The 23,347-nt window shown below is 41.8% G+C and overlaps 1 protein-coding gene across 6 annotated transcripts in view; it reads left to right on the forward strand.

Annotated features, from left to right (window-relative positions):
* LOC132155835 (kin of IRRE-like protein 3) overlaps nucleotides 1–23,347 on the forward strand; it is a 238,197-nt gene that overhangs the window by 145,949 nt on the left and 68,901 nt on the right. For all 6 annotated transcript variants that reach the window (XM_059564555.1, XM_059564556.1, XM_059564559.1 and 3 more), the window contains exons 2-3: nucleotides 2,353–2,502; nucleotides 10,729–10,878. In XM_059564555.1, coding sequence (XP_059420538.1) covers nucleotides 2,353–2,502; nucleotides 10,729–10,878 — 300 coding nt within the window. The remainder of the gene's footprint in view (nucleotides 1–2,352; nucleotides 2,503–10,728; nucleotides 10,879–23,347) is intronic.

Genomic DNA, 23,347 nt, shown 5'->3' on the forward strand with positions numbered 1-23,347 from the left:
GAAACCGATGTAGTATACATGCCAGACCAGCATGTGGCGCTGTAATTCTGCCACAGAGATACACTTAAAATGGAGAAGAAGACATGGATTTGCTGCGCGTGGTACACAAAGGAACATGGAACAATACATTTATTAATCCGTGTTAATGTTAGCATTCAGTGTTTGTTCATGTTTTTGTTGCTGTTACGTGATGTAGTGGTGTTTGACTAGGGGCGAGACGTGGGCTGATGACGCCATATTTTCAGAAAATGTACGGATTCGCCGTCGAGAAGAAATGCAAAGGCGGCGTTTTCAAATATATCCACTCTGGGACCCGGTTTCAAAACATCGGTTTTACTCTTCTAAAACGGCAGATCCGTGTGGGCGAAAACGCCTATCCGCTAAAAGATTTGTGCACCGAAAAAAAGAGAGGAAAAAATTTAAATCTCGGACACCCTATCAAATGTCATTGAATAGATCAGGAAGGAAGAGGAAGAGGAGGAGGAGGATGAGGCGCGTCATGACAGACCTTCAAAGAATAATAAAGATTTTTTTTTTCTTTTCTGTTTAGTTTTTTGTCTTATCTTTGTTCTTGGACTATTTAATTGTTCTTGTAAATACATAATGTACATTTTTATATTTTGGACTTTTATTTATGTTGCCTAGCAGGTTTTTTGTCTTATTTTTGTTCTTGTACTATATTTTTTGTTTTGTGCTATTTGATTGATCTTGAGTAAATAAATAATGTACATTTTGGACTTTTATTTATGTTGCCTAGCAGCTATGGATTTTAATTTTACTATTATAGGTGAAAATATAGGTACATATATACGTGCATATATGTACCTATATAGGTATATGTATGCACATATATATGTGTACATATATGTGTAAATATATGTGTGCATATACAGTATTTACATATATATGTTCATATATATGCACATATATATGTGTGCATATATGTACATATAATATAGGAAATTGGTCAATTTTATATATGTCACATATATTAAAAACCTATATCAAAACCTATATCAAAACCTATATTGAAACATATATGTTTATATAGGTTTTTTCCATGTGGGTTTTGACTACTGTTATGCTTTAAGACACTAAATTAAGAAATAAAAACAGCCAGATATGACCATATACACTACATGTTTACATACATAAGGTAACTGACATATATGGAACAAATAAGTTAAGTAAATATCACAACATTTAATTGCACAGTCACCATCCACAGAGACTTATTGCTGCTATTGTGCAAAGAAAATTATATTGTATTGTTCTATGACTTTATTGCTAAAGATTGAGAATTGGTAACACAATTAGTGCTTTGAAGGGCAAAGGTTGCACCTCTATAGTCACATAACATTTTCAAATATCTTTTGAATATTGTATTACAGTACAAGGCAAAAGCATCCTCCAAAGGCTGTTTTGTCTTCTTTTCTTTCTTTTTTACTTCTTCTTATTTCTGCAAACATTTTATTTATTTATTTATTTTTATTTTTTTGCAAAGTGTAACTAAGTTAGAAAAACACACATAAAGTACATCAAGAAACTAGTGGTTGTTATTTCACAGAAATGAGTATTGATTAAACAGTACTCTGAGATTTAGAGTGGAATGAGCAATGAGAGCCATCTTCTCCAATTCTAGATAGGCACACATCAGGGACAGCATGACTGCCAGTGTGACTCCCATTATACAGTACTGCCAGCAAGAAACTCGTCATCCCTCCACTGAGAAAGCTCATAGCAATATTGATAGCTGATGTCAGCCATTGTATTTTTGAGTGTTCATGTTTGTGACGGCACATGTGATATGTACCACTGGAGTTTGAAATACAAGACATTTGTCTTCTAACTAGATTCCCTTTGGAGACAGAAATCTTTACGTCCAACTGTCAATGCTAACCAGTCAAATATGGACACCCCCCCCAGCCCTGATTGGCATGTTTCTTTGTGCTGGTATCTTCGCCGTTTTGGCACTATATTTTTCCTTCTCTTACTTTCTATGTTCTCATGTTTGTGACTCCTTTCTTTAAGAGGGTCTCAAAGAGTTATTGCAGACAGCCTTCTCAGGCCACTCATCTCTAATGGAGTTCAAGTTAATTTGCTTTAGGTTATTTTCTGTGTGAAAGATGCCATATTGACAGGCCATTGGTGCACTTCAACATTACGTGTTAATCACACTTGAGTACTTGAGAGCTATTCATTGAATAAATTCTTTAAATTAGGTAATGTAACATGAAACTATTTCTTAATGGATGTCTGTATGAGGAATTAGATCTAAAGTCGAATGTTGTAGTTGAAACATTAAAGTTTAAATCTCTTTTTCTTTCTCTTTTTCTGTCTCTTTTGTTTCAGGAGTGAATGCCATGTTCGCGCAGCAGCCTCAAGACTTGGTGGTTGTGGCTGGTCAGCCAGTCACGCTACCCTGCTCCATCCCTGGATACCACGGTGTTGTGCTCTGGATCAAAGATGGCCTCGCTTTGGGCGTCGGAAGAGAACTTATAGGTTAAAAAATAAAATCACCAATTCAGGTTTTGATTTTGATGCTGGTTTCCCCATGAAGCTTCTTAACTAGCTTAACCTTGAAAAAACTGAAAAGGACATCCTGCTAGATTTGCTTAACCATTTTCACCAGACAAACTATGTTGGTGGACTAGCTAGTCATCGTCACTTGTAAGATCATGCTGGATGACTGAAATAACCATCTTCACACACACACACACACACACACACACACACACACACACACACACACACACACACACACACACACACACACACACACACACAAAAGACCATGCTGGTCATCTAGTTTTAAAATATTACAAGAGAGACGGTAACTAGCTTCACAAGAAAGTCCATGCCATTCTTCTATCTTAACCAACTTTAAGAGAAACAATATTGTAGTTGACCAACTTAACTAGCTTAACAAGATAGATCACACTGGTAGATTTGTTTCATAATTTTTGCTGATCAACTAGCCTGTCAACTTCACTTGTAAAACCATGATGGTTGATTTTCTTAACCATCTTCACACAAAAAGATCATGCTGTTCATCTAGCTTATTAACCAACTTTACAAAAAAGAATATGCAAGTCGATAAACTTAACTAACTTAACAAGAAGAAAAAAAAAAAAAAAAAAAAAACATCCTGGTCATCTAGCTTAAGGCTATAACTTTACAAAAATGACTGCACTAGTAAACTAACTGAATTAGCATCACGAGAAAGCCCATGCTTCTCCGTCTCCACAAGAAACACAACCAACCAAACCAGTGAAGCATCAACTATTAGACTAGCACTAACTGCATAAACCAGCCAAGCAGGCAAGAACATTCATATTGGTTTAAGCTGGTCATTTCTCCAAAGAAATTGGCATAAGCCTATTTGATTTAAAATTTTAAATAATTTACTCTAATGACTGTGTGAAAGGCAAAAGTGTCCACAGCTCCAACAAATTTGATTAAATTTTACACTTCAACTAGCAGCCGGTCTTCATCTGCCTCTCAAATAACCAAACTGGTTCTAAACAAGGCTTTAGCTTATTAAAGCTAAATTTGATACACAAGTTTAAGCTGGAGGGTGTGATTGTTTTTTAAAAACTGTCCAATTGGTGTCAGGCGTAGAAGGACAAGAGCAACTAAAATATAACCTCTTAAGTCCTTTTAATGGTTAATAGCTTGTGAAGTGTGTAACTCATCCCCACTTGCAAAGTGCTGCTTGTTTGGCTAAGTTGATTGCTTAATTCATGCTAACGACCATTGGATTCCCATTCTGTCCGCCTACAGACTTAGAACCTCACAAACTTCATATTCAAATTCAGGTTGGTCGGAAACAGTTGGTCCCCCTTTATGACTTTTACATTGGATTTCCTGGATTACAGCAGTTGACATCATTGTGGAGAAAGAGCAGGTGTATGCATCATTTTGAAAAGTGTAGATTAACAAAGGTTTCAATGCAAGAACGATTCCCATATAAGCAGCATAAAGGATAAATCATTGTTTTACTCAAATTTCCTATCATAGATACAGCTCTGCTTTGCTTCCTGGGATATTTCCAGTGCAAAGCATGATGTAATGCCCAGCTGACCTCTTTAAAAACAGTTGCTGGGCTTATCTTTAAAATTAAATATGTATTCCACTGGAGATCACAGGTATATTACCTCTGACCTTCAGTGGCCACTGCTCTGTGGTATGTTGGCACTGATAGTGGCCTTTAATTAGACCCCAATAGGCAACTGAGCCCTGATAAATTCTTTCCGCTCCCAAGTTTGTCATTATCAGGCTCCTGGGAGCTGGGCCTTGGCAGTGTAAACACTAGGAGAAGAGCTTTAAAAGTGGTCAAAAAGAAAGAGAGGGTGAATTGAAGCCGGGTTGGGGTTGGGAGGTGAGAAGAGGTTCTGCGCTTGCAGGTCTCATGATTATGTGAAAAGAGACAGAAAGGGGAACTTATCAGCTGCAGTTTAACAGTCTCTGCTGGGGGCTAAGGGCCAACCCAATCCGAGGTTCCAGCTCCATCTAGCTCTTCATGTGGATCAATGGCGGGCCAGCGCTCAGAGGGCCATGAAGAATTTCAATGAAGTTCTGCGCTCATTCCATCTCTCATTTTTTATGCCTTTTTTTAATCTTTTTTTTTTTTTTTGAGTTGCAGAGAGCCAGTGCTTAAGACAAAAGAGCACTTTAAAAGCAAGCTACAGGTACAAGGGCGGAGGTGCGCTGCTTTTACATGAATGACACTTTAGAGAATAAAACTCTTCACAGCTGCTCCTTTTACCAGTCTTGCCTGCGTCAACAAGTTATGCTGCATACAATAAAGAAAAGTGACACATCGACGACTACGTACTCTAAGCCAGCAGCTGCACACATAAAACAAACAAACAAAAAGAGCCAAGTACAACAGCTCATACAAACACAACATTTCAATTTCAGCCTACTCAGTTATTCATGGAAGAGGAAGAGTGTCATTCAGTGCAGTTTCAGTTCGAGAGAACAATGATTAAAATGAGAAATCGCAAACAATATGTTTAATAAATCAACAGACAAAAGAGGCTGATTCATATCAATCTCCACATTCTTTGTGGAGATCCTTTTGCTGCTGGTTCTAATTAAAGACATCAGCTCAAGGCTGCCACAAACACACAAATAAAAGTCATGAATATGCATTGTGTGCATTACTGGTGTAAACGTGAATACGCAAACAGAACCACAGAGCGAGATGGCGCAAGCTTGCTTGGACATAAAGAGCTGAGAAGCATGATTGATTTCGATTTTGACGCATTGTTTTATTTACATTCTTAACACATCAGTAATCCAAATAGTAGCTTTCGGATTTGAGATGCTCAGATCAAAGCCAATTTTTTTTGTGGGACAACAAAAATGAAAAATCTATAGAAAGCTCCATAGTCGCAGAGCAATGTCAAATGTCCATTTCTACAAGGATTTGAATTGAAGTTGAAATCAATGCCGTTATATATATACTGTACAGACAAAAAGTTTGGACACACCTTCTCATTCAAAGAGTTTTCTTTATTTTCATGACTATGAAAATTGTAGAGTCTGGAATACTCCACAGTATCATAAAAGTTTTTTTTGGAACTCAAGTACCGTACTTAAGTATCCCTGCTTTCTACAAAATGTATCCGAACCTTGGTACCCTGAATCTTAAGAATCAAACCAATTGAGAGATAAGAACAGTTGTGTATGTAACTAACACATTTTCTCTCAGTCATTTCCTCTGTTCGAGTTGTCAGGCAAATACACTCATTAATCATTGTATCATGTCTCCATTCATGGCCCTTTCCCCCTTTCCATCGATACGACATAAAGACTAATCCTTTCCTGTCCTGATGGATTCATTAACTCTAATGGGGCTATTTTATATTATTTGCTTTGCTTGATGTGGGTTGTCTTAGGGATTCATTGTGATCAATGACAGAATTATTCTTCTCTCTGACAGCCTCTGCTCTGCATTTATTGTGTGAAGTATGCATGATTTATATAATGATATATTAATCTAAGACATGTCCAGAGGAGAGAAGAAACGTGCATCACTGATAGGCACAATATTAGGCTTTATAAGGCAGTGCATTTATATAGAAGGGCCCGGCTCAGATAATGATACAGGTGGGTGGATGTAATCTCTAGATCACAGTTAATCATTGTTTGTTATTTGACTAGTGTTGGCTTGCACAAAGACTAGCTAATATTGCTCCTTCATTTTATCGCAGACCACTGCAGGAAGTAAAATCCCTCTGATTTCAAACCCAAGCACTCAAAGTCTAAATTTTTATTATTATTATTATTATTATTATCTTTTTTTTTTTAGTTTTTTAGTGAGTGTGTGTGTGCGTGTGTGTAACTTGTAACTTCCCTTCTGATAGAAGTGGTTCACTCAGCAAGTATTAGTATTAGTATATTTTTGTATATCTATACTACAACCCAAATTCCGGAAAAGTTGGGACGTTTTTTTAAATTTTAATAAAATGAAAACTAAAGGAATTTCAAATCACATGAGCCAATATTTTATTCACAATAGAACATAGATAACGTAGCAAATGTTTAAACTGAGAAATTTTACACTTTTATCCACTTAATTAGCTCATTTAAAATTTAATGCCTGCTACAGGTCTCAAAAAAGTTGGCACGGGGGCAACAAATGGCTAAAAAAGCAAGCAGTTTTGAAAAGATTCAGCTGGGAGAGCATCTAGTGATTAATTAAGTTAATTGATATCAGGTCTGTAACATGATTAGCTATAAAAGCTTTGTCTTAGAGAAGCAGAGTCTCTCAGAAGTAAAGATGGGCAGAGGCTCTCCAATCTGTGAAAGACTGCGTAAAAACATTGTGGAAAACTTTAAAAACAATGTTCCTCAACGTCAAATTGCAAAGGCTTTGCAAATCTCATCATCTACAGTGCATAACATCATCAAAAGATTCAGAGAAACTGGAGAAATCTCTGTGCGTAAGGGACAAGGCCGGAGACCTTTATTGGATGCCCGTGGTCTTCGGGCTCTCAGACGACACTGCATCACTCATCGGCATGATTGTGTCAATGACATTACTAAATGGGCCCAGGAATACTTTCAGAAACCACTGTCGGTAAACACAATCCGCCGTGCCATCAGCAGATGCCAATTAAAGCTCTATCATGCAAAAAGGAAGCCATATGTGAACATGGTCCAGAAGCGCTGTCGTGTCCTGTGGGCCAAGGCTCATTTAAAATGGACTATTTCAAAGTGGAATAGTGTTTTATGGTCAGACGAGTCCGAATTTGACATTCTTGTTGGAAATCACGGACGCCGTGTCCTCTGGGCTAAAGAGGAGGGAGACCTTCCAGCATGTTATCAGCGTTCAGTTCAAAAGCCAGCATCTCTGATGGTATGGGGGTGCATAAGTGCATACGGTATGGGCAGCTTGCATGTTTTGGAAGGCTCTGTGAATGCTGAAAGGTATATAAAGGTTTTAGAGCAACATATGCTTCCCTCCAAACAACGTCTATTTCAGGGAAGGCCTTGTTTATTTCAGCAGGACAATGCAAAACCACATACTGCAGCTATAACAACAGCATGGCTTCGTCGTAGAAGAGTCCGGGTGCTAACCTGGCCTGCCTGCAGTCCAGATCTTTCACCTATAGAGAACATTTGGCGCATCATTAAACGAAAAATACGTCAAAGACGACCACGAACTCTTCAGCAGCTGGAAATCTATATAAGGCAAGAATGGGACCAAATTCCAACAGCAAAACTCCAGCAACTCATAGCCTCAATGCCCAGACGTCTTCAAACTGTTTTGAAAAGAAAAGGAGATGCTACACCATGGTAAACATGCCCCGTCCCAACTATTTTGAGACCTGTAGCAGAAATCAAAATTGAAATGAGCTCATTTTGTGCATAAAATTGTAAACTTTCTCAGTTTAAACATTTGCTATGTTATCTATGTTCTATTGTGAATAAAATATTAGCTCATGATTTGAAAGTCTTTTAGTTTTCATTTTATTAAAATTTAAAAAAACGTCCCAACTTTTCCGGAATTCGGGTTGTATATGTGTCAAAGTATTACATGAATCTGTGTCTTGTGGTTCCATTATTAAGTCAATGCTAAGCCATACTGAAGCAGCAAATTACTGTTAAAAGAGGCCTAGCCTTTAAGTGGCAATAGATGCCACCTGCAACAAACCCATCAATCTCTTATCTAGAATAAATGCAATATCGAACCAAGTCAATGACCATTGAAATGACTCGGTTTGTTTCCTTTGCTTTAACTTTCCACCACCATAAACAGCACTTGATTTGGCTATCTTCACATTACAGACCTTGAATTGTATCCTGATAGTTGCAACAGTTTATTGTATTGCTCAAAGTTTGCTCAACTGGAAGACATAATGTTTTCATGAATGCTTCATGTGAGTTCCAACTGCAGATTTCTCATACTGCCAAGGATAAGATAACTGCAGCCTACATTAAGAAGAGTGTGGATAGGATAACTCAGATATTTATATTTTGAAATAACACTTGAGTTTTGTGAGCTGCACAGATACAGAACTAGGAACAAAAACTCTCAAACAGAAAAAAGTGAAGTCAAATATAGGTAAATAATTGGCCTATGTCAACATAAGCTATTCGTTTTACATAACAGCATTTCTTCTTAATTAATTAGATATTGGCATATTCTTTAAAGACCTTCAAAATAACTTTCCAAAGTAGTCCACTAAATGATGTGGGCACAGTCTGTTTCAATGGCTTATTAAATGTTTGTTTTTGGGTTATCCTGCCTCTTTTCTGTCTCCTACTCACTTAGAGAAATTAAAAGCTGTATGTGGGCAGATAAAACACATTGCACCATAAATGTCTGCTGCTCTCTCCTCAATAGGGGAAATAAGAGACACTTCATGGTCTATTAAAAGTGAATGGGATCCAATGAGGCAACAGGCAATAATTGGCATTTTCTGGCACAGTGATTTCAACAGTCAGGCTCAAGGACTTAAAAGCCATTAGTCCAGTCCAGTCTATTTTTCACTCCTTTCTACAGCAATATTTTAAAGCACATCGCTCTTTCAGGCCTCATTTCTGTAGATTAAAATGATGGCTGCAGTAATAGCCCATGGTACATCTCAAAAATAGGTTGGACTTCGTACCACACAGTACTCAAAGAGATATAGGTAATATTAGGACTCACTTTCAATTTGACAACGGGTGATACATCTCTAAACAAGTGGAGTCTGTTATATAAACCCAATAAACCACAAAAACACATGCTGTTTAAACCTTTCAGTTTGAAAAGCAGATATGCTTTTCAAAGCCAACAGCAATTTAAATAGAAAACAGTCTTGTCCGCGTTGAGCACCCAGAGAGCACGAGAGTGCATGCCGATTATGTCACAGAGAATTCTCTGGAGCGAACATGAATCATATCGATGGATGCTGTAAAAATCTATATTCTGCCACACGTCATTCACTGGCAAAGATTCAAATTGCTGCTCCGTGGAGACTGGAATTGTGATCACTTTTGAAGGTGTAAATTTAGCCACATAAAAAGCAATATTGAAATAAATCTAGGAATAAACGTGCAGCGCTTGGTTCAGTAGAGAAATCTGCTGAGATCAGCTTCGGAATCCCATTAAGTCTGTATCACCCATCAACCATCAATTACTGTTTTGACTTGGAAAGAGAAACTGCACTAACATCAATGACAGCTCTTTTTAGGGTTCTCACAGTAAATAGCAAATCTCTCATTATTAGGAGCATTTTTACCTCCTGAGATCAGTTAAAGACATTCATAAGGAGAGGTTGTATAATGTTATGTAAAGGACTCCACAATCACATGTCTCCTCCCCTGCTTTACATTTTCTATAGTGGCAAACCAAGCTTCTGCATTCGCTTCATATGCTAATTCCCAGCTATTAGTCTGCTGATGTGTTTTAAAGGCCCTTAGATTTGCTTGCTATTGTAAAACAGTCATTTCCCCCTGAAATACATCCCGCTGAGTGTATTATTAAACTGCAAATCACCATTCCTCTGCATCGGTGGAACACATCTCAGTCTTCTTGGCTCTGTGTGCTGCTTACTAAGGGCTACACCTAGGGCAGCACACTTGAGGACCAGCTGAACATCTTATAGCAAAACCACCAGACCGCCTCACCTCAATCATCAGGACGTCTCACTCCAACCATTAGAAAGCCTCACACATCTGCTTATCTTTCATTTATTTTAGAACGGTCATAGATGTGTTCTTGAACTGAATCATGTCTTAATTTTTTTTTATTATTATTATTGTCCTGAGAGACTTTTCATTTTGCAGTAGAAAAAGCCTTTGGACTGGACTTATATATGGAGGACATAAGAAGTGGGTCAAAAAAAATTGTTATTTTCATTGTTTTTCACTCATCAATGAAAGCGAATTATATTTCTTCTTTATTATCCCTTCTACAGATCTCACATACAAATAATACACAATAAATTCAACTGATGTCCTTTGATATCGCAGCTGTTGCTAACAAACAGCCAGCGTTGCATCAGCAACAAACACTAACTCCCCATTAAAGGCTTACTTTACACTGTTATGAAGTAACTAAAAAGCCACTTTAATTCAGGTGTCAAGTTAATACTGCTCTGAAACCAACAAAATATAATTTCCCTGGATTTTATCTACCCAGAAGCATTAAAAAAAAAAAAAAAAGCATTTTTAAAGCAGTCACTGAAGGTCTCGGGGCATTAACCAGTCAACTTCCCTTTTTTCCAGGTTATCCTCGCTATGCTGTGGTCGGGGATCATGGATCTGGCGAGCACCACCTTCGGATCCAGAGGGTGGAGCTGACGGATGATGCCGTGTTCGAGTGCCAGGCCATCCAGAAGGCCATGAGGTCTCGTCCTGCTCGACTCACTGTACTAGGTTAGTCTCAACTGCAGGTCGTATACGTGAAGACCGACAAAAAAATCCTGCCGTTAGCATTCGGATACATATGCCTTTCAGCTAAAGCTTATTTGCATTCTCAAAGTCCATTTTTAAAAATATTCTTTTTTTTTATTTTCTTTTTTTTATATATTTAATTTCTAATTATCTTCCACCCACAAATTAAATCAGAATAAAGACTGATTACAGTGGTCTCAAACTATGATATCAGCGAGGAATAATGTACAGTATTAAAAATAGATTTTTCACTGACCCAACTCCCCTGCAGTGCCATAAGTTCTCAGTTTTAATTTCCTGCTGCAAATTCCACTGTCTTCATTATTAAACCAAGGAGGTCATTGAATCTTAATTAAGTTTTATTGGGTTATTATTCAGTGTTGCTCTTTCTGCAATATTGGGCAGCAACAGCGTTATCTGTGCCGAGGTTGTAATCAACCACCTGGTAGGTTTATCTGCTCTGAAGAAAGACCACCCACACCCTGCACATTTTAGCTCTTACTTGCACCACTGGGCACATCTGGGGTCAGAATTGGGGTGGTGTTATGGAAGTGGTGGGGTAAGAAACGAAGCACATGTGCTCACAGGCTGGAATGTGATTTGCTTTATTGATCGCCACTAATGTAAAGTGAAAATAATGACCTGCATGGGAGGATGTAGTGAGGGAAATTAGAGAAAGAAAGAAGATAAATTACATGGTATGAGGTTGCTTTCCCTTACAAATGACTTATTTGCTAATTACAAGGACCAAAACAGTCACCTAAATCCATGGGAGGAGAATACGCATTGGACATGTCAACCCCCTGCCCATTTTAATAAAACATAAATTCGGATGGGCAGGTGTGTTCACATATGATGCTCACTTTATGTGTTCACTTATGAAGGCATCATTTAGCGCTCTCTTCCACCCTCATTACCCATGGCTGAAGTGCCCTTGAGCAAGGCACTGAACCCTCAGTTGCTCCCCGGGCTCTGGATCTATAGCTGCCCACTGCTCCGGGTGTGTGTTCACGGTGTGTTCACTTCTCACTGCTGTGTGTGTGCACTTGAATGGGTTAAATGCAGAGCACCAATTCCAAGTATGGGTTACCATTCTTGGCAAATGTCACGACTTTCTCTTTCATTTTCTTTCACAAAGAGGGCTTCAGGGGCCAGTGTGAAAAAATTCAAAGATAAAAGATCGTATATGCTTGACCTGGCATTTTATTCTTGTCCAAAATAAGAAGATGTGAACATTTAGTGCCAAACACTCTCATGCAGTGTATGCTCCAGGAAAATCCCTAATATGGACAAAGGCATCCAGCTATCTCTATAGCTAAGCTGAATACAAAACGTAAAGACATTGTTTTTCAAGTCATCTCCATGTAATAAATACAGTATCTGAATAATGCAGTGCTAACGGACGTAGCATTTGACAGTGGACTGTATATTATTATATATCTTATTTTGTAAAAAAAAAAAAAAAAAAAAAAAAACATCTGGTATAAAAACAAACCATAAAACGTACTCGGTTACTAAACGTAACCTCGGTTCTCTCTAGAAGAGCGAACAAGTACTGCGTCTTAGCTAAGACGCTACGGGAAAAGTATCTTTTCACGAAATACTCAAGCAAAAAATTATCCTTAATTTTGTATTTTTGTAAAGCGCATTTGCAGCAGTACACAGCCATAGGCAAGACGGCTCGTTCGCTCATTGGCTTGTTCTGCGGCAACTGCACAGCCTATCGAGCGCAGGCTGATGCAACATCAGACCAATAAGGGCGCTTCTCGCCCTTCTTGCCACTTCCCGCTGAAACGGGTGTGGCCCAACCTATAAAAGGAGCTCGAAAAGGCTGACTCACCTGATTTATTTCATCGCCGAAGCGAACCAGAGTGAATCGTACACACGGCAAAGAACGCAGTACTTGTTCGCTCTTCTAGAGAGAACCGAGGTTACGTTTAGTAACCGAGTACGTTCTCTTACGAGAGCTCTCTCGTACTGCGTCTTAGCTAAGACGCTACGGGAACCCAATGTAAAACGCCATGCACGCAGGGATCACACCAATAAACCTGAAGCAACGCTCAGGATTTACAGTGCACAGTCACCTGAGGGACTCACAGAGAGTCCAGGACAGAAAGGGGGGGAAACCCTCCGTCCCATATCTAGCAGCATCCGTAGATGCGGCAATATGACATCACACAGCCGAGGCAAGGCCTGACCAATGTGGCAATGCGGGTCTTACGCAATACTGCCCATATAACAGTCGGCAGCGCATAGAGCTCGTGAACTCAGAATTCCACTCAGGGCCCTGATTCGACTATAGCGAAAGCAGCCTTGCTTGCAAGGCGGGAACCTCCAGGTTATAGAACCTGATAAATGTAGACGGCGAGGCCCAACCTGCCGCCATACATATATCCTGCAAGGAGATCCCAGTAGACCACGCCCACGACGAGGCGACGCCTCTTGTGGAGTGTGCTCTGACGCCCAACGGGCACTGAAGGCCCCTGGAAGCGTAAGCTAATGCTATGGCGTCAACTATCCATCTGGATAGAGTCTGTCTCGAAACAGCCATTCCGTTGGAACGTCCACCGAACGAGACAAACAGCTGCTCCGTCTGCCAAAAGGCAGCAGAGCGAGACACATAAGCTCTTAAAACCCTGACAGGGCAAAGAAGACTCGAGTCTCTATCCTCTCCTGACACCGGCAGGGCAGACAGGGCAATAACCTGAGCCCGAAATGGCATGTTGAGGGATTTCGGCACATAACCGTGACTAGGTTTGAGTATGACCCTTGAGTCATTAGGCCCAAACTCCAAGCACGACTGGCTCACCGAGAGTGCATGCAAATCACCCACACGCTTCACCGAAGCGAGAGCCAACAAGAATACTGTCTTGAACGACAGATGCTGAAGGCTAACCGATTGGATAGGCTCAAAAGGGGGACCCTTCATGGCCTCCAAAACCGCCGCGAGGTCCCACATAGGGACTGACAGAGGTCTGGGAGGATTCAGCATCCTAGCTCCTCTGAGGAACCGGATGACCAAATCATTCCTTCCTATTGACTGACCGAGCGCTGTTTCAGAAAACGCTGCGATGGCCGCCACATAAACTTTGAGCGTGGATGGGGCTCTGCCCTTATCCAACAGCTCCTGTAGGAAGGAGAGAACCTCCGTCACCTCTCAACTAAGGGGTGAATAACCTCGAGCTGTGCACCAGCTGGAGAACACCGACCACTTCGAGGCATACAGATGTCGTGTCGACGGAGCTCTAGCCTGAGTGATGGTATTTAGCACTCCCACTGCGAGATCAGCGGGTAACCGTTGAGCGCCCACACATGGAGGGACCACAACTCCGGTTGAGGGTGCCAAATCGAGCCCCTGGCCTGCGAGAGGAGGTCCCTCCTCAACGGTACTGGCCACGGGGCGACATCTGTTAACTGCATCAAATCTGGGAACCATGGCTGGTTCTTCCAAAGAGGTGCTACAAGCAGTAATGAACATCTCGTTTCTCTCACCCGTTCTATCACCTGCGGAAGGAGGGAAACGGGAGGGAAAACATAAAGCGGGCAGCACGGCCATTCCCGTGACAGCGCGCTTTCATTCTTGGAAAAGAACGCGGGGCAGTGAGCGTTTTCATGGGACGCGAAGAGGTTCACCTCCACCCTGCCAAATCTCTCCCACAACAGCTGGACTGTTTGCGGGTGTAGAGACCATTCGCCCGTAGGAACATTGCCTCTGGACAGCCTGTCTGGACCCAGATTCTGTAGCCCAGGCACATGCACTGCCCTCAGCGAACGCACGTTGCGCTTAGCCCAAACCAGGAGGCGTTCCGCCAGCCTGTACAGGTTTCGGGACCCGAGACCGCCCTGGCGATTTATGTAGGACACCACAGACATGTTGTCAGAATGGACTAAGACGTGGTGATCCTTGATTTGGGGACAAAAGCGCATCAGCGCGTTCTCCACTGCCAGCATTTCCAGACAGTTGATATGATGGAGCTTTTCCCGTTCTGACCATAGGCCAAAGGACGGTCTGCCCTCGTGCAGTGCTGCCCATCCCGAAGTGGAGGCGTCCGTCGACACCATCTTCACATTCGGGGAAGTCCCCAGGCTTACACCTGATCGGTACCAGCCGTTCGCTGTCCAAGGTGCCAGAGCTGTAACACAGCTCTGATTGACCTTGAAATGCAGCCGGCCAGACGCCCATGCTCTGCGCGGCACCCGCACCTTCAGCCAGAACTGCAGGGGGCGCATGCGGAGCAAAACACTTTTGACAGTGTTTGAGCGACACGGTCGCGCCGCAGCGGAAAGAACTTGCTGTGCGCTGGATGCCCATCACGCGCTGTGGTGACAGCTGCGCCGTCATGGAACACGAGTTCAGAACTATACCCAGAAACAGAATCGTCTGACTGGGGTTCAGCGAACTCTTCGCCCAATTGACACTGAGGCCGAGCTTCTCGAGGTGATCGAGTAAAACGGCCCTGTGGTCCACGAGCTCCGCTCGTGATCGGGCCAGAACCAGCCAGTCGTCCAAATAATTCAGCACTCGCATGCCTCTGAGTCTGAGAGGAGCGAGCGCTGCATCCATGCACCTCGTAAACGTACGAGGAGCCACGGACAAGCCGAACGGCAGGACTGTAAACTGGTATGCCTGGCCCTCGAAGGCGAATCTCAAATATTGCCTGTGGTTTGACGCTATCTGTATTTGAAAATACGCGTCCCTCAGATCTATTGACATGAACCAGTCCCCTCTGCGAATCTGCATGAGGAGCTTCCTGGTCGTAAGCATTTTGAAACTGCGTTTCATCAATGCCTTGTTCAGCTGTCCAGAGCCAGTATAGGCCTGAGACCCCCGTCTCTCTTGGGCACCAGAAAGTATCTGCTGTACAGCCCCCCCTCGCTTTGAGCTTGAGACACAGGCTCTACAGCCCCTTTGCTCACCAGTTTTGATATTTCGGCCCGAAGTATGTTTGCTACTTCTGTTTTGACCGTAGTTTCGACACGCGCTGAAAAGCGCGGAGGGTGTCGAGAAAACTGTAGCGAGTAGCCTCTCTTTATAATGCCTAGCACCCAATCCGAAACCCCTGGAAGCGCTGACCATGCATCTGCATGAATGGCTAAGGGCTGGATGCGAAGCGCGCTCTGTTGACTGGGCATCGGCGGCGCTCGGGTGTGCTGCGCAATTGAGGCGGGGAGCGCGCTGATCACAGCGGGCAGATCGCTCCTCCTCGACCCAGTCCCGGCGCTTAACCGACTGGGGAAAGGTTGAGCAGGTCCCGTGGGACTCGATATGTCTGCGAGTAACTGTGGGCTGCATGTGTGCACATTTACCACTTTCAACTCACTGTCTGCCTTAGCAGAGTGTACGTGCACGGGCCTCGTTTTTACAGAAGCCCCGCGCCGTATGAGACATAGTGTATGTGGGCACTGGGAAGTGGGCACGTTTACTATGCGGAGCGCTCGACCGATCTGTGTCGATCTTATGTGCGCGAGCCCTGTGTGCAGGGCTGTGCTTACATGTGGAGATGGGCACTGAGGAGTGGGCATCGTCACTGCATTTATAGCACCACCGGCCGTGGCCGGACGAGCGTGCACGGGTTTCGTTTTTACAGAAACCACATGATGCGTGTGACATAGTAATTGTGGGCACTGAGGGGTGGGCACGCTTACTATGCAGTGTGCGTGATCGACTTGAGTCACATTTATGGGCGCAGGCCCTGTGTGCAGGGCTGTGCTTACATGTGGAGATGGGCACTGAGGAGTGGGCATCGTCACTACATTTATAGCACCATCGGCCGTGGCCGGAACACCAGAAAAAACACTCTTTTCGTGAAACATCTGGGTAGCCGTGATAACGGCTTTTGTGTGCAGGCAAGGAGATCGCCCTGGAAAATCTGCAGCGTAGCCATGGTGTGTAGCGCAGACGCAGCCTGCCCAGCAGCAGAGAAGATCTGTGCGAGCAGCGGTGACGTCATGCAGCAGGCTTTGGATGGCAACGCCGCCTTAGTCCGCCGTCCAGCAGAGGGCGGGCAAAGGTGCGCTGCTATAGCCCGTTCCACCGGCGGAAGTGACAGGTAGCCTCTGTTCTTAGCATCGTCCAGTGTGGAGAATGCTGGCGAAACAGATGAACGGATTCTCGCCGAAAATGGAGCATTCCAAGCTTTCGCCACTTCTTCGTGAAGCTCAGGAAGAAAGGGGGCGTGCTTTGAGCTTGAAGAAGAACGCTCATCCGGGAGATAGCTACCATCCAGCCGGGAACGTGAAGGGGGCGCTGGGGCAGACCACCCGAGGCCGAGGCTCGCCGCGGCCAGAGCGAGTACTCGCATCAGCTCTTTATTGGTATCCCCTCATCTGCTGGGCCTCTGAGCAGAGGGCGCGAGATCCACGGAGCTCGCCCAACCCTCACTGCCCGAAGCAAGCAGAGAGCACGTGTCCTCTTCCTCCGACGCGGGCCTGAGATCTACTTCCTCGGATGACGCGTCGGCAAACAGCAGACGCTGAACATCGGGAAGCGAAGCAGGGGAGGCCGGCGAAGCGGAGGGAACCGGCGAGCTCCGCCGAGCTGGAGGCGGTTCCGGTAGGCGCTGCGAACTAAGGTAGTAACCTTAGTTACTACTGCTTTAGAACTGAGAGACTTTTCCCGTAGCGTCTTAGCTAAGACGCAGTACAAGAGAGCTCTCGTAAGAGAACTGCCATTAGGAAAATATAGGAAAATCATTACAAATGTAATTAATAATAGAAGTTATTGATAATTGTCCAGAAATGTATTTGATACCTTAGCCAATCAAAAGTAAGATATAAGAAAAAAAGAAAAAAAAAAAAAGGTCTTCCTTATTTCTAAATCCCACTACTACCAGTATCAGAAGCAACTTATGACCAGAACATATTCCACCACTATCAATTTCCAAAAATGAGATTGGTGAAATGATTGGTGGAAATAAATTGAATGCGATGATGCATGGGCTGTTTTGTTTATCATGATTCTCTCCTGCTGTGATCTCTATTAATTGTGCCTTAGTTACTACTGCTTTAGAACTGGCCCAATGGGTGCTGATAGTGCTAATTATCACTACAAACTCAAAACCAAGAACCTCCATCCCTGTAGCAAAGCACCCTTATTGGTCTGATGTTGCATCAGCCTGCGCTCGATAGGCTGTGCAGTTGCCGCAGAACAAGCCAATGAGCGAACGAGCCGTCTCGCCTATGGCTGTGTACTGCTGCAAATGCGCTTTACAAAAATACAAAATTAAGGATAATTTTTTGCTTCAGTATTTCGTGAAAAGAGACTTTTCCCGTAGCGTCTTAGCTAAGACGCAGTACGAGAGAGCTCTCGTAAGAGAACTGCCATTAGGAAAATATAGGAAAATCATTACAAATGTAATTAATAATAGAAGTTATTGATAATTGTCCAGAAATGTATTTGATACCTTAGCCAATCAAAAGTAAGATATAAGAAAATAAGAAAGAAAAAAAAGGTCTTCCTTATTTCTAAATCCCACTACTACCAGTATCAGAAGCAACTTATGACCAGAACATATTCCACCACTATCAATTTCCAAAAATGAGTTTGGTGAAATGATTGGTGGAAATAAATTGAATGCGATGATGCATGGGCTGTTTTGTTTATCATGATTCTCTCCTGCTGTGATCTCTATTAATTGTGCCTTAGTTACTACTGCTTTAGAACTGGCCCAATGGGTGCTGATAGTGCTAATTATCACTACAAACTCAAAACCAAGAACCTCCATCCCTGTAGCAAAGCGCCCTTATTGGTCTGATGTTGCATCAGCCTGCGCTCGATAGGCTGTGCAGTTGCCGCAGAACAAGCCAATGAGCGAACGAGCCGTCTCGCCTATGGCTGTGTACTGCTGCAAATGCGCTTTACAAAAATACAAAATTAAGGATAATTTTTTGCTTCAGTATTTCGTGAAAGAGACTTTTCCCGTAGCGTCTTAGCTAAGACGCAGTACAAGAGAGCTCTCGTAAGAGAACTGCCATTAGGAAAATATAGGAAAGTCATTACAAATGTAATTAATAATAGAAGTTATTGATAATTGTCCAGAAATGTATTTGATACCTTAGCCAATCAAAAGTAAGATATAAGAAAAAAAGAAAGAAAAAAAAGGTCTTCCTTATTTCTGAAATGGTGTCTATGCCCCTGCTTAAATCCCACTACTACCAGTATCAGAAGCAACTTATGACCAGAACATATTCCACCACTATCAATTTCCAAAAATGAGATTGGTGAAATGATTGGTGGAAATAAATTGAATGCGATGATGCATGGGCTGTTTTGTTTATCATGATTCTCTCCTGCTGTGATCTCTATTAATTGTGCCTTAGTTACTACTGCTTTAGAACTGGCCCAATGGGTGCTGATAGTGCTAATTATCACTACAAACTCAAAACCAAGAACCTCCATCCCTGTAGCGCTTCATTTCCTATCATGTTTGGTCACCAAGGGGCTAGTGGCTTTGTGATGTGTTTTTTTTTTTTTTTTTTGGGGGGGGGGGGGGTCTATTAATCAGTTAATTCCATGGGGCTATACAAGGATCACTTCATGGTATACCATATTTTCAGATCCATTGGCAGATCCTTCTGATAGACCCAAATATTAAAAATTAGCATCTGAAATTATAAGAAAATATTCATTAATATTTGAAATATGCCTGTTTTTGGTGCAAAACAAACCAACAAAGAAACCAAAAACTTGATAAACTAAGGAGCATGCATTCATAAGACACCACACATATGGACAGCGGTTTTCCACGTCAAGCTTTTGGAAAGAATGGGTGGTCAGATCTTCTAACCTGTGCTTGTAATATACAGTATGTGAGATCTGTAGCAGAGTGATCTCTGGGCTGTCTTTTCCTATGTCAAGAAGCCTGGTCTGAGCCATAGTGATGACAGGAATGGGAGTGTGACTCCCTGTCTCCCCAGGATTTCTTACCTGACAGCTGAAGTAGTCCCTGAGCTCCACACTTCATGACTCATCCTTCCCTCACATAAGCACTGAAGGCTGAGGTTAGGGCAGGTGTCCTCTCCACAGAGTGCGCAGTACAGTCCGCAGTACTGTCACATAAGATGGTAAATTCTGAATTCTGTACTCTACCTATGCAGAACTCATGTGGGGTTTGGGATTATGTTTGACCTACAGAGGTCACCTATTCTGAATTGTTTTTGAAGAAAAAGGCCAGGTTTTTTTTTTTTTTTTTTTTTTTTTTTTTTTGCAGTTGCCCTGTGGGCTAATAATATACCCCTCTAGAAGATAGCCATCCTTGTCTTCCATGTGTCCCCTCAACAATAATCTCAGCCTGGGAGAAAATGGACTGCAAAGTAATGGAGGGAGAGAGCTTGAATCTGTTCTTATGAAACTATCAAAAGGTTACTTACTCCCACCATACTTCTAAACCTTTCGAAGGCATTTATTTCTCACCTTGGGGCTCAGAACCTCTAGCAGTGAGTGTATGAGGTGTTTTTTTTTTTTTTTGCAAAGCCATTATCAATTTCTACGCTCTTATGCATTTGCCCTTATAGCTATTTTTCTCCCCAACTCTCCATCCCCACCCTTAAACTCAATTTTTTTTCTAATTGTCTTGTTAATGGTTCTCATTTCTCGTTCCCTACAATAAAAAAGTTAATATTCAAAGTAATAGCAAAGTATTCAGATGATCTTATAGACTTATATGAAATTGCACATTATTATGATAAAATCCTTGGATGTTGCAAGAGCTAAATCTACCCCACTCATTAATCATTCCCTTTTGCACAAATTAATAATTATGATTTTATAACTAATGGAAGAGCAAGTGTCCTTGCGGGAAAAATAAATAGGTGAAGAACTTGGAATCTGTATTACATTGCATTTGGAAGTCTCAACGCCTTAGCCTATGATCTGATAAACAGCTTCAAGGCATGGAGATTAATAACTTTTAATTGCAAATCACGACATGCAACAGCTCAACATATTTTCAAAAACGTTCTGCTTATAGTCTTATGAAGATAAACAAAGGTCATCAATTCGGATCCATTTCCGCATAAGTGTGATGCCCTGAACACTATCAAACTTCACACAATCTCTTTGTCCACAAGAGAGGATGTTTTTAAAATCTACTAAACATGAATGAAATACAAACAAACATGCCAAACCTAGAAGTCCATCCCCCCTTCATTGAAAACCAATGCAACTTTTCACAACTCTTTTGGACCAACAGTTGTAGGCAAACATTCCAAGCTTTCCAAATCCAATAAACCCAGAGTCTGTGTTTGTATGCATGTTTGTTGAAAGATGATTCTTGCTAAATCAAATATTAGAGACTTAATTGATTAAATAGCTTGTTTATGTACCATTATGTTTGAGCTGTTGCACGTGTAACTGTGCACAAAAATCAAGCAGATGTTATTTAAACAGACGATTAGCTTCCCTGGGAGATCCACCCTGTTGGGCTGTGACCTCACACACATCTACAAACACACTCCTGTGACCTGATTGACAGATGAGAGTCTGTACAGATGTTCTGTTACTTACAAACATCAAGCTGTCAGGGTTTTTTTTTTCTCTTTTTTTTGATGTAATTCACTTTGAGGGACACTTTTTGCTTTTTCAATTCCTTTTTGCAATTAGTAGATCATACACCTAGGTTTGATCAGCACTGGCTTTTATTCAAAAATACATTTAAATTATATTTTACACATACTACTATGCTGTTTTTAATTTCTGAATTAAAATGTATTTTTATATATTTTTGGAAGACGGTCAATATTAGGACACTACTGATTAAATAAACAAACAAACAAATAAATCAAAAAATAACTTCACCTATTTGAACGAAAACATTATTAAGTACTTTAGCATAATGTTTTATTATTATTTTGTCATAAAAAAATGATGTTGGTTGACCAAACAAATAGTTACTAGCCTTGTCTACATCAGCCACGTCAGCCTATTCCAAAGTTCACCTTTTACTGATGGGTATTTTGACTGCTTCATTGTCAACTCCACACCACTATAAACAATTCACCAGCTTCCAGCCACCACAGATTCACATTCTGACCCCATCATGCCTCTTCAACTAGAGGACCTCAACCGCACCACATAACGTTTTCTTTTCCAACCAACTGTGTAGTCAGAGACCATGACAAACAAAATGAGTCTTCTTGTAGTGGTCACGCCAAAACCCTGCTCACGCTCACCGCCAGTGCCCCAGCACCACTATTTCCGGCACACTTTGATGCTTATTCAAAGGCAAGTCTTATTTTCTTTCCATCACCTTTGGTTTCCCAACCCCTGACTCCATTTTTGCTATAACTGTGGCAATCTGGCCGGGCATTACTCATGCATCGAACCGTTGAAACCATACATGTACAGCCCCTGCCAAATGGATAGAAGTGAAAGAAATGGAGAGAGAATATGGATCAGTGAGTGTTTACCTTAGAATTCTGCCTCCCTCAAAGCAACACATTAGCGACAGAGCTGTGAAGGAAGCTTTGATTTGGGCCAGTGAGCTACGTATGTCACTTGTCACCTTTCCTGGCATGTTTTCGATTGCACTTTCTCCACTTTTTTTTTGTTATCGCAGCCGCGTGAGCAGGTGAAGGGTACCGCTGCTGAAACAGACGGGCCTCATTGTTGTGCCAGACATGTCATTGGAGGCAAAACACCCCCTCACCCATTCGGTTCCCAACAGATTGCTTCCCCCCCATTGCCCCACCACAGAAGACCCTACTCTTTTGGCTGTGCGCTGGATTACAGGCTATATCAACTCACTCTTCCAATCTTGTTTTTGATGCCAATAACTCTGCCACTGCTGTAGAAGCCCACTGTAAGATTTCCACCTCTGCAATTGCTATAGCATCAAACCCACTCTGGAGAATAAAAGACATCTCTCTCACGTGCTTCCTTTTTAGCTCCTGGAACTGAAACATCGCCAATCCAGTTGATTTAAAAAGCTTGTTGCTGGAATTCAAGGTCCCCAGTTTATTGGTCCAATGTTTCAGTCCATTTGGTTAATTGCAAATCCATTTGCCTGCATGTAATTTATTGTTTTTTTCAGTCACATGTTACAAGTTAAGAGTCTTGTCACCTCGAGCCAGCTATTGGGAGATCTGGCCTTGTCTTGTCTTTTTATTTTTTATTATTTAAAAAAGGTTTTTGAAAATATGCCAGACCCAGCAGACCTTATATACTGTACTTTATATACTGTACTTGTATATACATTATACTGTACTTCATATATGATATGACACTTTAACTGTTAAATTGCTCCTCTGTTCAGTGATATTTTAGCTCTTCATTGAACACTCACTTCACATGTCTTGGCACTGTCGAAAAACTACAGAAAGCAGTCTATACAAAAACAAGATTGAATTTCCCATTCAATGACAGTAAATGGAAGCAATAATGCTGCTAACTGCAAAAATCACTTTCATAACATACACAACTTCTCAAGCCATGCAAAAGATTTGTGAAATGGAA

This window comes from Carassius carassius, chromosome 13 (genome assembly GCF_963082965.1).
Source record: "Carassius carassius chromosome 13, fCarCar2.1, whole genome shotgun sequence".
NCBI lineage: Eukaryota > Metazoa > Chordata > Actinopteri > Cypriniformes > Cyprinidae > Carassius > Carassius carassius.